The 14,996-nt window shown below is 38.9% G+C and overlaps 1 protein-coding gene across 1 annotated transcript in view; it reads right to left on the reverse strand.

Annotated features, from left to right (window-relative positions):
• Window positions 1-342: 342 nt before the first annotated feature.
• The window catches only part of VRK1 (VRK serine/threonine kinase 1), a 31,310-nt gene continuing 16,656 nt past the window's right edge, over window positions 343-14,996 (reverse strand). The window contains exons 10-13 of the mRNA XM_061998209.1: window positions 14,178-14,236; window positions 11,940-12,118; window positions 7,299-7,392; window positions 343-1,631 (exon numbers count right to left, since the gene is read on the reverse strand). Coding sequence (XP_061854193.1) covers window positions 1,546-1,631; window positions 7,299-7,392; window positions 11,940-12,118; window positions 14,178-14,236 — 418 coding nt within the window. The 3' untranslated portion in view covers window positions 343-1,545. The remainder of the gene's footprint in view (window positions 1,632-7,298; window positions 7,393-11,939; window positions 12,119-14,177; window positions 14,237-14,996) is intronic.

Below are 14,996 nucleotides of genomic sequence, written 5' to 3' on the forward strand. Positions count from 1 at the left end.
TAAATACGTAGTTTTTTAAAAAAATTAACATTTCAAACAACTAAACCACAAAATAATTACACTGACTTTGAGTGTGCAAGACAAGCAAGAGAATACAACATGCCTTCCTGACAACGGTTCGTAACAGCAGCGTAACGTACGTTCTGACCAAAACTATTAGACCAAGTCATTAAAATGGCAGGGGTTTTTAGAGGAGTTTTAAATGAGAGAGGCTTCAGCAGTCTTATTTTTATATCTGAAACAAAGAAAATGCTATGCTTAAAGTCATCAGCTACACTTTGCTAATACCCAGGAAAATGAGTCTGTACAGCAGTCAGAACAGAAATGAGAAGGCACTGGATCTTCTAAAGATGTTATTCCAGTTTTATTTCAAAACAACAGATTCCCTTGTTTTCAAAACATAACCTCAGCATTCACTCGGCATTTTATGCTACAACATATGTATTTCAGTGAGTACCTACTCAGACATTACACAAGCAAGCAAGCAGAGCGCAGGACATCCACACAACACACCATCCATTAGCTCACAGGGATTCCTTTTGGTGTCCCAAAGTTCATAAAGCAGTCTCCCTGGTAAGAGTGATGTCCACGCCCAAATTATCTGTATTTTTGCAGTATCTAAATAAAAAAAATAATGGTATTTCACACTGAAATTAAACATTGCATTTTTTTTGCTTACAACTCTGAACACTTAGAGGTGAGGAAGGAAGAACTGCTGGGAAAGGTTACATGCGTCCCAACTGCTAAAAAAGGTAAACCATTATTTTGTTGAGAGAAGCACACGTGAGTCAAGCTTCCACTGAAACCACATAATCTGGAAAGTTATTCTGGCACTTTCACCAAGAGAAAAAGAAAACCTGAGCTGGTAGTTGAGAACAGGTACTGGTTTTGGTTGGTTCTTCTCTTTGCCCGTGGCCCTGTGTCTGAAATTCCAGACTCCTCCTTTCTAGACAAACTCTGAATAATTGGAAAAGTGATACAAACAAAAAAAACCATCTGAAATTCAGTATCTGCCCTCCAAAGAATGGTTTGAGCACATTTTATAACAAACTAGAATGGATATGATGTTTGCCATATGTTCTGTTCATTAATTCAGTTATCTGAGAAACTTCATCTCCCTGTACATGTGACTGACACTAAGACGTTACCCAATATTAAAAGACATTAGATGCATCACTGTTTTTCCTTATAAAGTACCCATAACAAAACTAAATAAGGCTTTATTTCTACTTCCTAAAGAAGCAAAAAAAGTACTTTTAGTCTCTCTTTAAGATATGAACTGGTGAATTTGTGTATATAAAGAATACAAATGCATTCTGACTTCAAAGCTGGCAAAACTTTGCATGAGTATTTCATATAAATTATGCAAATGTTTTAATAAAACATTTATTCTTCAAAAACAGGTACAAACAGCAGCCCATGTTTTTACAAGATTCGTCATTTAAAAAGGAAGGAAAATATTCCAGTGCTACAATAACTGAAAAAAAACAAAACCAAACCAGAGATGAGCTAAAGAGCAACTGAATTTGTTGCAGCATCTTTTATTTACTTCTGGACTCTCTTTCTGGTTGCTGTGCCTTTTTTGGTTTTCGGTGAGGTCACCTTCCGGGCTCTGCTGGCTGTTGCTGCGTCTGCAATGAAAACAAAACAAGAACAACCTCTATAAAGTAACAGAAACAGAGCACAAGAAAATACTTGTGGTCTTTAAGAGGATAGATTAACTCAACTAATTCATTTAGTTTTTTCCTGAGGAGATGGGGGACACATGACACAAACTCAGAAAAATTTACCACAACTTCTGGGCACAAACTTTCTCCTGAAAAACAGGTTGTACAATTCAACTTCTCAAACAGCAGCATTACGTACACTTGAACCAACTTAATAGCTAACCTCCACCAGGAGACGGAGAACCAGATCCTCTTCAAAACCTCAACTCTTCCTTGCAGCTCTGCGATCTTTCCAAGTATTAAGCCATCTTTGGTGCTTTTTGGACAGTATTCCTACCTATTTCAAATCTTGCTTGTAAAACTGTATATAACTCTACAATTCCTATCAACTTCTTAATCTGCATCATTGGTAAAGAGAGAAAAGGTGAAGTCTCACGGAAATCCTTAAGGAAGAGCTGCTTGCTTCGCTGTTCGTTCAAGCCCAGTGAGTGAACTTGGGGAAAGCAAGGAGGCAGAGAACAATGCAAAACAAACCAAGTCTGGAGTCCACCCAAGAATAAAACTACATCAAGAAAAGAAACAAACTATTGCCAACAGTCTTGTTTTCATGTTTGTTTAATTTCACATCACTTAATCTGCTCTAAATGAACGCTCTCAACCCATGCTTAGTTTCAAAGTTTGCAGCTATTTCAGAACTGAAGGTCCTCTGTACCAAAAAGCTCGTCTGCATTTTCAGAATCGGCCTGATCACATATATTGCCCCCTCCTCACAAACTTTTCTTGTGGGAAAAATGTCAATGCTGTTTCTGAAAACAGAAGAAGTCCTGTGTGGGCAGCACCAAATGAGGACACAAACAAAGCTATTACAGGCAAAGGAGAGGGTTTTTATAAAGCAGATTAAACTGAATTAGGTTGAAACAGCAATTTAAATGAGGAAGAATTATATAGGCAAAAATAAACCAGATGGTATCACTGCACAGCTTGTTGTGAGACTGGAACAAAGTTCAGCAGAGGCATAAAGAGTCCCACAGGCTCTAGAGGAATTATTAGACAAGTTGACTGTGATATCTGATCCTCTCCATGTAAACAGTATTATAAAGCAAGTTTACAAAAGAAACCCAGCAGTACTGTGCACGGTTTTTATCCACCAAGAAAGTTCTGAGAAAAATATTAAAAAAACCCAAAACCCAGGAGTGGTGACCATGGTTTCTAACTCTAACAACAAGAAAAGAATTTAACTATTTTATAAGAAAGGAAAAAAAATGGAAGGGAGACGTGTCAGTGCAGCATTTTGTACTCAAACGTGCAAAAGTTTGCTGCAGAAGAAGAGAGCGATTTTCAAGTCCATAGTGGATAGGACAACTCATAGGCTTAAGGGAAATTTGTATTAGGTACTAAAAATATCAAAAGAAGATAGTTTGCCTTATCAAACCCTTTTTAGTAAGAAAGAAGTGGTGTTGACCAGGGATATTGTAGAATCTTATAGAGGTTTTAAGAGATAATATTGGTATGTATCAAGATTAACACAGATGTAGGCAGAGAAGCCCATCCTTAGGCTGTGTAGATCTGACCACCTCTTGATGTCCCTTGCTTTCCAGTTCTACATACATCATTTCAGAAACACACATAAAAGTCTTATTCACAAGAGAGACAAAACTGTACTTGAGTGAAAATTCAAAAGTTTCTATAAAATGGCAGAGACTCCTTTGGTAATCCTTTGGTAATTCCTTCCTACTTCATTGTCTGCTTGCAGAAAGGACAGTGAAAGCATGAAAACAGAGCTACCAAGCAGATCAAATCAGGTGTGATTTAGGTGTCAACTGTGACTTCCAGGCTACACCACAGGGTAGAATATTTGAAAAAACAAACAAATATAGATTTAGGCTCCAGGCAAATATCAAGTAAGTAAAAACCATCTAGCAGCAGGCACGCTGCAGGTTAGCAACTGCACCGCTCACATCTGCTGCATTTACACCTGACAGACCGAGTACACGCCAGTCTCTGTATAACGGCTGAAGGGACCCAGCAATTCTAGTCGAAGCAAGCTCTTAAACTAGACTTGCAGTAAGCATCATTAAACACCACAGCTAACATCATCTGCCCTCAGAAGACGCACACGCAGTCAAGTATGTTGATCATACACTGCACGGTTTCCTTTCCTAAAAAAAGACAAAAACCCTAGGAGCCCTTTTTCCTTCAATTGCCCTTTAAAATAAAGTTCTACAATCATCAAACTGAAGAGGGAAAACAAGAGAATGGAACCCATACAATTGCTATTTCCACACGGAATTAATAAGAAAAAAAGTATCATTGGAAGCCAAAAGATTACACTGAGCATCCATCTGCAAACATCAAACCTGAACTGCAGCCAGGTGGTGCAGCATTTGATGAGAATAAGCATCACACCAGCCTACTGCTCACAAGTCAGTTTGGGCAGTTTGAACACGGTGCCAAGGAACGGACACCCTCTTTGGTAGCTGTGGCAGAAGAATGCAACTGGAGACTTGAATTCCAGGAAATACACGTGGCGTGGGGATGAGAGAGGAGAAAGTAAGTTTGTACTGGGTTATGGGATGAGTTTTAGCTTTAGGTACTCTTCCAAGTCCTCTGTTTCCTGCAACAAATCACAGAATCATGGAATGATGGGGTTTGGAAGGAACCTTTAGAGCCCATCCAGTCCAACCCCATTGCCAAGGCAGGTCACATCTAGATCAAGTCACACAGGAACATGTCCAGGTGGGTCTTGAAGACCTCCAAGGAAGGAGCCTCCACAACCCCTCTGGGCACACAGCCTGTTCCACTGCTCCCTCACCTCACAGTGAAATAGTTTTTCCTTATGCTTAAGTGGAACTTTTTGTGTTCCAGCTTCTTTCCATCACCCCTTACTAGATGATAACATGATAATGTAAATTTTAAAAGAATTTAAGAATTGCACACATTTTTGTGCATCTTATTTTGGAAGCACAGCACAGATTGCTTCCTGAGGGCTGGCTCAAATTCTGTTTCTAAAAAGAAGAGTCTAACACTCTTGCTTGACAGCTCCAGAAACACTGATGTTTGACGGGATTGAAAGAGAAGCCTTCAATGAACTCACCTGAAGTGGCCACTCTTAACACTGAGAACAATCAGGAAAAGATGGCAAAAGAAGCAAGAATTTAAAGGTGGCCACCCTTTATCAGTGACATGCTTTTTCTCTTCCACCAAGCCTGGGAGTTCCCCAGCCTCAGGAGTAGCAGATTTCATTACTGGCCGAGTTCCTATAGTCACTGAGGATCTGGTATACTCAAACTGCTGCACAACTGCTCAGGATCTTTTTGGGCCAACTAATCTTCTGTAGTGGATTAGACAAAGTGGGCAGTCAAATGTGGCTGATGCTGATTAGCTGAGCAACAAGAGGGATGCATGACACTGTTTTAAGTCCAAATGCTCAGAGATATTTTTTGAACACTTGAAGAGTAATCCCTCTGCAGCCATATTTCTCCCCTTCTAGAAATCAGTAAAATAGCATTTCAAGAACCTTTAAAACATTTCTGAATGACTAAACTTCAGTCTCTACAATTAAGAGGCATCAAGAAATTACCCATTCTCCTGAGCAGTACACTTTAGGATTTATTTTAGTCATGGGACTAACATCACCACATGGAAACAAGTCCATGCCCACTAAAGTCAGTCAGATCTGAAGACGTAGTTTTAAGTATTTCAGTAATAATCAGGTATTTTCAGTTTATCAATAGCATCATAATCACACGATTATGAAACAGTTGCCCTTTCCTTCAACACAGATTTATGAATCCTGTACTAAGTGGCAAAGTTTTAAATTCCAAATATGAAGAGAACAAAATGAGTAAGTACATGCACCACTTTCACCTGAAATCATTTGATATACTCAGCCCATCTGGTATTGATTAAATTGGGTAGTGTAAAAAAGTGACATTAAAACCATTTCACCTGTAACTCTATCGAAGTGGCAAGAGGAGGTTTAAGTTTAAGCTTACGTTCATCGCTCCTTTTAACCACTGGATGATGAAAATATAGATAGCCTTTCAAATACCTTTACTTAGTTGGAAAAAACAGCATCTACAAAAAGCTGATGCTATCTTGGATTGTAATTCCTCAAGTTCTTTTTCATCTCTATGAGAATTTCAATCTACAATTCCAATGAAAAAGAGTAGTACAATGTATAAAGAAATGCAATGAAACTGCACTCTGCTCGCATGTACAACCAGGAAACAGTCACCTGTACTCAATATTTTCTCGTAAAGTCTTAAATCTAAAATGCTAAAACTATGAATAAATGTCAGCTTCCTACCAAATAACTGCACTTCCTGGAAAGAAAGTATAATCTAATTAACACCTTTTCAGCCACTAACAGACTACAAAATTCATAATAAATTGAGACCAACAATTCAAAAGGCATTGAACTAAGAGAAATAATCACCCATTCTAATGGTCAGAATTCTGTAATGTGAAGAGATTAAATGAACAGAGCAATGTCATCTTCCAGAATAACATTAGCTTAATTACTTGGACTTTGTACCACAGTTTGAGTAAATACACCAGGGCAAACCCATCACTTACCAAACACGTTACTGTCTCTCAGATGTTACAGTTTCCCCATCCTGCCATATTCCTCCATCAACCCTTTTTTAAACAATCGCATTTGTTTTGGGGTAGATCCCAGTGGTGCTGGTTTATTCTTTTAGACTACTTGACCACAGACAAAAGTCTGATCTATTATGTGAAAGTCTGAATCAAAAAATTTTCAGGAAAAGTATCTTTGTCATCACTTGAATTCAGGTAACATCTGTGCAGTGGAATTACAAGGCCAGAGCCAGAAAACAATTTGCCTGACCACTCCCCATGAGCTTACCTTGTACAGATATACTAAACATTTCTCATTGTGGACTTACAATAATCCTACTTTATCTTTTTCCAGACAACACTGAAATTATGCCAAACCATCCGAAATGTAGCTTCCAACACCTTCTACCCTTGTAGCTCATCCTTTCCTCAGCTTTAAATACATTTGGTGTCAGAAGCTGCTGCTGCTACTAGCCCCTGGCTTTAAACATACTGTGATGAACACGTCCTGAGGAGCCACCATATTCTCACAGTGAATTGGACAAGACAAGACTCCCACACTGGAGCAGATGGATATTTCCTGAAGTAATTACAACACATTTTTATTCCCCTAAAGGACTGCAGCCCAAGAGAAAGTGCCTGCACTGGAGCAGGGGAAAAAAAAGGGAAGGAAAAGCAGAGAGAAAATGCCATGTACTGGCCACAAGACTTCCTCTCCATGCTCCCTGCACAACTCTGGGAGTGAGGCAGAGGAGTCTAGAGTGAAGAACTCAAGTTTGGGAAGAGGGGAGGAAATGGTTTGGTTTCATGTTGGTCACTACCTAAATGTATTTTGACAACAAATTTATTTTCCCCGCATTGAGTCTGTTTTGCCTCCAACAGACAGTAGACAATCTCCTCATCTTTGTGTCAAGCCAAGAGTTTTCTCAGCCTGTTCTCTGCTGCTGTCTCACTGAGGAGGGCAGCGAGTGGCTGGGCGGCAGCCTGGCCCTTAGCCAGGGTGACCCCACCACACCAGTAGATGTGACTCTGAGAACGCTTTTGACTTACTGGAAGAAGTACGTTTCTTTTTTTCCGGAGTGCCTGCATCCTCCATTTCTGCCTCAGTGCTCTCACTGGCTGCAGCTGTTGCCTTTCTTTTTTTCTGGAAAAAAACAAAAAGAAAAAAAAAAAAAAATCAGAAAGGAGCAATTGAACTTAAACTCGAGAGCAGAGAATCCTTATCCTCACGTGGGATTCTCCAGTTCTAACCATTATTTCTTCAAGTCTTCTACAACTCAGGATGCTTTAGAGAAAATTTATTCCTATGTTATAGCAAGAATACTAGTACCAGGCAATAGACAATTTAAAAGTTCAATTGCCCTATCTGCAGATCACTTAGAAGCTACAATTCTAATGTATGAAAACACAAGTTTTTATGATCAAAACCTGGTTTTTTATTTATGTTGAATAACTGTTACAAAAGGAGCAATCTGAAAAATCTTGAACACAATAAAACATTTTACCCAAAGTTGATGTTAATTGCTTTTTTAAAAGCAATTACACCTCATTAAATTCAAGTTTATCTGGATCCTTGCTTCTTAAGGCTTTCTTTGCACAGCTTAAAAGTAGCTAACACCCACTGACAGTACATTATTATTTTGTTCTAATGGCAACTATGGGTTCTGTTCCAAAGAGAGGTACTTGGGAAATCTGAGCTCTGTTCAAGGTACATTATCTTAAAGCCTCTAAATGGATAGAAGTGTTATTGTCAGTGTATTACAATTAATCTTACAATTGCAAAGTATCTTCAGGAGGTTATGGAAAGATGATTTTGTAAAGCATGCTTTTTGCAAAGCTGACCTGTCCGTGCCTCACACGGAGACCACGGCTCTGATGGACACTGACACAGTTTACCTTCTCCTTTTCTCATTAATTTTTTTTTTAATTGTGTGAGACTAGAGCTTTACTAATACAGCTTTAAAAGTGGCTCCAACTTCACATAGCTCACAAGAGAAGGGGAGAGTGCATTACATCTTTCCTTTCCAAAGTGTTGCTTCATGATTACCATCTAAACCCTGCTGGGCTGAACAGATTGGTTCGATAATTACATACAATAACTGCAGTGGGCATGTAACCCTCAGCTGGCACAGGGCAGCTCCCCTGTGAGAACTTCCATATGCAAACTGCACTGATGGAGTGCATTAGGTACATCTTTCCTGCCGGTGCACAGGCCTGATTACCGCCAGCCAAGACTCCAAGGTTAGCATGTCAGCAGATTTGTGATGCATTAGGCAGGAATAAACACAGACACTTTTGTTCGTTCTGACCAAAATTAAGGAGGACTATTTCAGCACTGCACTGCTTTTATATGAGAGATAATGCATTCCTCCCAATTGTACTAGAAAACATTTTAAACGCTCATCAGGAAAACAGATATCCAATACATGCTACACAAAGGCAAAATACATTTATCTTGTTTCCGAGCTTATTTAATAAAAAGGGGTTCCTTAATCTTGAGGCAGGTGAATTACATAGCAGCAGAAATCAGGCAGCATTCATCTGACAAAAGCAACACCTGCGCATCTGAAGCGGAACATTAGAAGGAACCACACACCACTAGGATCCATATTCTCCTAGTTTAGTTTACTCTCAGTATTTCCCAGCAACTCTTCAGCACTAAACAAAAGTAAGATATGGTCCTCGCCCTAAATAATTTTGTCAAGAACTCCAGATACTTCCTTCAACACATGGTATTGTTAGCTTTTTGTTTTGCTAGAACTCTAATAATATATCACATGTATTTACTATACAGAAAAAACACACAAACCGATATATCTAACAAAAAACCCAATACATTAAAAACATAAAAATCACAACCTCCATCAGAACTGTGGATTGTGCTTTATTTACTTATGCACCTGGGGAAACTTGAATCATGACATAGAAAATAAAAGGTCGGCTTTAAATACAGCAGACATCGGGGAGTTTTAGCCAGGCATCAACCAATACTGGAGAATGCCTGAGATCCCGGAACAAGCATGCAGATACACAACACACAATGCCCATCGTGCCTCAACTGGCTGTACAACCTGAAAGCACAGGAGAATCCTGCATTCTAAGAATTCATTTACACAGAGGCTAGAAATATTGTCTCCTAGCTATAGAATCCTGCATTCTAAGAATTCATTTACACAGAGGCTAGAAATATTGTCTCCTAGCTATAAACAGCATAACTTCAGAACACCAAACAAGTGTTTTACGAAAATACTACAGTATTTATAGCCCCACAGGAACTGAAGAGTAGGTGTCTTAAGACCTCCTGTGATAAAAGATCAGTACAGCCAAAATGCTATAAATACTCTATATCTGAGGTCACCATCATCTCAAGGGCGGATGCCAGACTGCACTTTTCCAAATTAGACATCAAGCATGCCAAAAGGAATTCAGCACGTGCTAGAAGACACTGACTTTCAGACACAAGATCAGTGGTAAATTATCTTTATGGAAACTAGTTTCTAACAGTTTGAAATCTGGAGTTCATCTGGACATACCATTTTAATTAGCATTCATTCATTCTCTTTTTCTGTATACTTAAGTGTCCAGCTATTCTCAACTAGCACAAATCATCTTTCTGTTCTCCTAGCCTCTCATTAATGTCTGATACCTATGGAAGAAAAAACTAGTAGCATGAGTTCCCATACATATATTCTGGGAAGGAAGACATCCTCCTGAACACCCTCTTTCAATTTATTCTTGAAGAAAGGTACAAAATACATCCCTGGAAGGAAAACTAACACAGACTATTCTTCTACCCTAGCCTACAGCACACAACCTAGAAAATGCAACATAGAAGGAAGAGTCATCTGTCCCAGCACTTGGTCAGAAGCAAGCACGCTACATCAAGCAAACAACCTTATTCTGTCTGGACTCTCAAGTAGAAGCTTGTATGAAATAGCTGGCATCAAGTCCACTGCACCATGAAGTGAACAGCTGAAAATGATTATTCAAACAGGCCAGTAACACTCATTGTTTTATATAAGTGCTTGAACATATTTGTGACAACTGCGCAAGCAAACCGTGCATATGGTTCCCCAAAGGAAAGCACAGCAACTAAAGGGAAAGAAACCCAAAAATAATAATTACAAAAAATGAACCACATCACCAAAACCCAATGTAAAAAGCTAACTCTTAATCGATGCTTAGTAGGTTAGAAACTATGAAAAAGTCTTATCCCACCCTTTGGGAACGATCTTGACTGACACTGGCTAAAGAAATAAGATGATTAAAATTGTATTCCATTGGAATAGTGTACCAGCCACCTCTGCTGGACAGAGGCATTACAGGTCACAGATGTTGGCTCTGCAGAGGCCAACTTATTCACCAAAGAAACCAGTCAACCATTAAAAACAATTTTTTTTCTCCTCAAAACACAAGTCTCAAGCCACACTGATCCACAGGGGAAACAGAACACTGATCTTTACACTCAGTTCAGCAGAAAACAGTGTAAAGACCATGGCTGTTCAGTCTTAGCCAAAATGCCATTTACTGGGCAACTAAAAGAGAAGCTGGATATAGATCCTCAGACGACTTTAAAATCCCATGACCTTTTTTCTTTTGTGTTTTTGCCCATCTTTAGCACACTGCTGATCATATCAGTAAGCAGGCAGAATTTTTGTACTATTATCCTGTATTATAGTTCTCATTTCCCTGGTTCACATCAAGGGAACAAAAAAAAAAAAAAAATCACTCATATATTACTAAAAAGTACAAATAAACAAGTAAGAAACGCAGTTTGAAATAACAATAATGATAATAATGGGCCTGTTGCGTTAGGATGAGGGGTAGTGGTTTAAAAGAGGAGAGGTGAAACACTGGCAGCCAGACAGGGGAGAGATGCCCCATCCCTGGAAACATTCAAGGTCAGGTTAGACAGGGCTCTGAGAAATCAGATCTAGTCAAAGACATCCCTGCTTGTATGACCTTTCAGGGTCTTTTCCAAGTCAAACCATTCTGTGATTCTATGTTTCTGTGATTTATTGTTCTATTATTTGACCATTTTTCATTGTTATTATAAACTATTTTAACATGGGTTTTCCCTAAGGCTTAAAAAGTTCTGAAGCTGTATTCAAATGTGAGTCCAAATCTAGCGTTTAAGGCTTCTCGAATACAAGGAATAAAATACCCCTAGCCTACCACTGTTCTTCAGACTCATCAATAATATATTAGATCACAGTGAATTGAAGATGTGAATTCCAGAATCAAACATCTTGCATAAAGTTGTATCCTTAAAACTCAGCTTTGAACTATTCACTAAAAGGAAACTAATAGGTAACAAAACCTGAACTTATTTTACATGTACTATCATTTTATCTAGAGTTTTACAAATTTAAGGAAAATAAGTAACTAAACTGAATTCATCTGTTCAAATGCCATTACAGCTACATACACACGTTCTGCTATCCAAGATATTATCTATTATGAAAGAAAACCTATAAATATCATTCTGTTTTACATTTTAATGACAACTAGGGAAGTTAAATTAGAGAAATATTATGTAAGAGCAAGACTTAATCAAACAGGCTTTTCAACTATTTGCTTATTTCCTACCAGATGCAGTTATGACACCTACTTCCAATACCACTTCAACTCTTATTTGGCTCAAAAAAACCAAAAGCATTACAAGTTGACATAAATGTTTAGAGCAAAAACCTTTTGCGTGGGACCTGGTTGCAAGTCTCCATTCTCTGACAAGCCGAAGTCAAGTACTCCATCATCTTTTTGCCCAATGGCCTTCAGACCTTGCAGAAGTATTTCTCGGAACTGCTGATAAACAGGTTTCTCTTCATAGCTCAGGAGCTTCACCTTTTCCATATATTTGGCTATTTCATCTAAAGAAATGGTACCTCAAATTAATTCCTATTTGAAAACATTGTAATCATTTACTTTTATCACAGAAGTGAGGAATTCTACATGCACTACTTACTGTGGTGCTTTGAAATGCTTATTTATAAACTCGTAATTATGACACATTCTAAAACATGGTTTAGAAAAAAATTACACCAAGGTTCATTACCCAGTGATGACAGCATAACTGGCTTTTACATGTTCATTGCAATGAAGAAAACAGTCGGTTGTAAAAAATCTAATAGGTCAATCTTCACCATTGAATGCTTGTTTACATGATATTTCCTATGTCTATATTTTATAATGCTGAAAGGGAAATTCAATCTCAGAACTTCATCAGTTCAAGATTGAAATATGAAACGTTTGACCACAGAAAGAGACATAAGTCACACCTGACAAGGAAATCCTCTTCTGATCACCAAGAGTAGCTGGAAATCACTAAAATATTTAAGATTACAAGAAAATGTATTTCTAACAATCAGATTTAAAAGGCAAATCTCCTCTGCAAGTCACTGACACCAAATGGAAATATTCTAGACTGTGTTATTTTCTATTTATCCAGAATCACAGAATCTTAAGGGCTGGAAGGGATCTCAAAAGCTCATCCAGTGCAACCCCCCTGCCAGAGCAGGACCACCTAGAGTAGGGCACACAGGAACTCGTCCAGGTGGGTTTGAATGTCTCCAGAGAAGGAGACTCCACAGCCCATCTGGGCAGCCTCTTCCAGTGCTCCCTCACCCTTACACTGAAGAAATTCTTCCTTGTGTCTCTTTTGAACCTTTTCTGTTCCAGCTTGTACCTGTTGCCCCTTGTCCTATCATTCACCGTCACTGAGAACAGTCTGGCTCCAGCCTCCTGACACCCACCCTTTATGTATCTGAAAATATGAATGAGATCACCCCTTAGTCTCCTCCAAGCTAAATTGCCCCAGCTGTGGGAGACAGTGTCAAATGCTTGACTGAAATCAAGATAAGCCACACCCACTGCCCTACCACCATCTCTATCCACACAGTTACATCTTCATGAAAGGTTGGTCAAACGTGAGTTCCCTTTGGTAAAATCATATTGACTGCTCCTAATGACCCTCTTGTCCTTTCAATGCCTGGAAACAGCACTCAGGATGAGTTGTTCCATCACCTTTCCAGGGGTAGAGGTGATGCTGACCGGTCTGTAGTTATCCAGCTCCTCCTTCTTGCTGTTTTTGAAGACTGGACTGACATTTGCTTTCCTCCAGCCCTCAGGAGATGGAGGAGTGGTTTAGCATTGACTGCTGCCAGCTCCCTCAACACCTGCAGGTGCATCCCATCAGGGCCCACAGATTGATGCACATCCAGACTGCTCAACTGGTCCTTAACCCAGTCTCATCAACCAAACACAACCACTCCTTAAACCTGAATTCCTCTGGAGTCTAGGGCTCCCGAGGACTGTCTCCAGCAGTATAGACAGAAGCAAAGAAGGCGTTCAATAACTGCCTTCTCTGTATCCTCTGGCACCAGGACTATCTTGCCTCTAGTGTTAAATCAGTTGTGAAAAATCGACTTACACATTTCATATTTGCAAATACTTAATAAAGACATTAGTCAGAAGCAACAAAATATCTGCAGTTCATTGCAGACAAAAGGAAGAATCTAAACTTCTCCTAATCAACAATCTAATGGTTGCTGCTGATAAAAGTATGAAGGAAAATAGGTACAAATTTAAGCAAAGAGGAGGACTTGACAAAAGAGATTAGAGTACAATGCCCAAGACAGTCTCTCAGGAAACAAGCTGCTGACGATTTGAGAAGTCCTCATCTTTTGCAGCAACTGAATTGATCTAGTTTTATGTGAATACAGAATAGTACAGTCCTCCCTCCTATGTAAAGAAAAATTTTAGAGCTTCTACTCATTCTCAAAAGTTGTCTACAATTTGGTCATGGCACCTAGAAAGACTGATGGGTTTTCATTATTGTTTTCAAAGAAAAGGACAATAAAACAAGTAATTGGAGAATGCTTACTGCATGGTACAAAACAAAGTATTTTAATTCCAAATCGCTCCTCTTACCTGGTTTATTTTTTCCAGGAAAGCATTTATCCATCAAGACTGAAATATTATCTCTGCATCTGAAAAACAAAATTATTCAAAGTTTAAATCTCACCCTGTCCTCATAGACTTTCTATGTAGATAACTTGGGCTCCTGTGGGACAGAAAACACTGCTAGATAAACCTTTGATATGATTTCATACAGTGACTTTTAGGAGTGCAGTACATTTGAGAACCTGATGAATGCCAGTCAGTTTATCTGAAACAGGGTAAATTTTTGCTCAACAGTTTTTTATTCCTATAATCCCAAGGAAATAGAAGACTGAAGGAAAAGAACTGGTCCATTTTAAACCCTCACATACCAATGCTCTCATCTCTTTCTGCTAAAGCACTCTTTCTCTAGCTGACATATTCAGAGCAGGTAACAAATAGTTGTTAATGAGAGAGCAAGCACTGTGCTGGGACAGCTTTCTTTATATTAAATAATTGAGGCAAAGAGAGAGTTGAAGGGCATTGGTGGAAGACAAAGGAATTAAACAGTCAGGAAGAGGGACATAGACACAAAAAAGAATTAACAAGCCCACATTAGAGGCCCTCTAAAGAATGACGGAATGATGCTCAAAGACATTTAATATCCACCTGTAGCTCTCATCTCTTCAGAACATGGTGTTATAAAGGCTACTCATACTCTGTGCTCCAGTTCTTTTTTCAGTAAAGCAGGACTAGTGTTCTGAAGAGACAGTACAAGTGCTGTGGTGGATAAACAAGCATCTCACACACGCAAAAGGAGGCAGAATAAGACAATACAAGTAAAGTTTAATTACAAGCCAAGGATACATG

This window comes from Colius striatus, chromosome 6, assembly GCF_028858725.1.
Source record: "Colius striatus isolate bColStr4 chromosome 6, bColStr4.1.hap1, whole genome shotgun sequence".
NCBI classification, from domain to species: domain Eukaryota; kingdom Metazoa; phylum Chordata; class Aves; order Coliiformes; family Coliidae; genus Colius; species Colius striatus.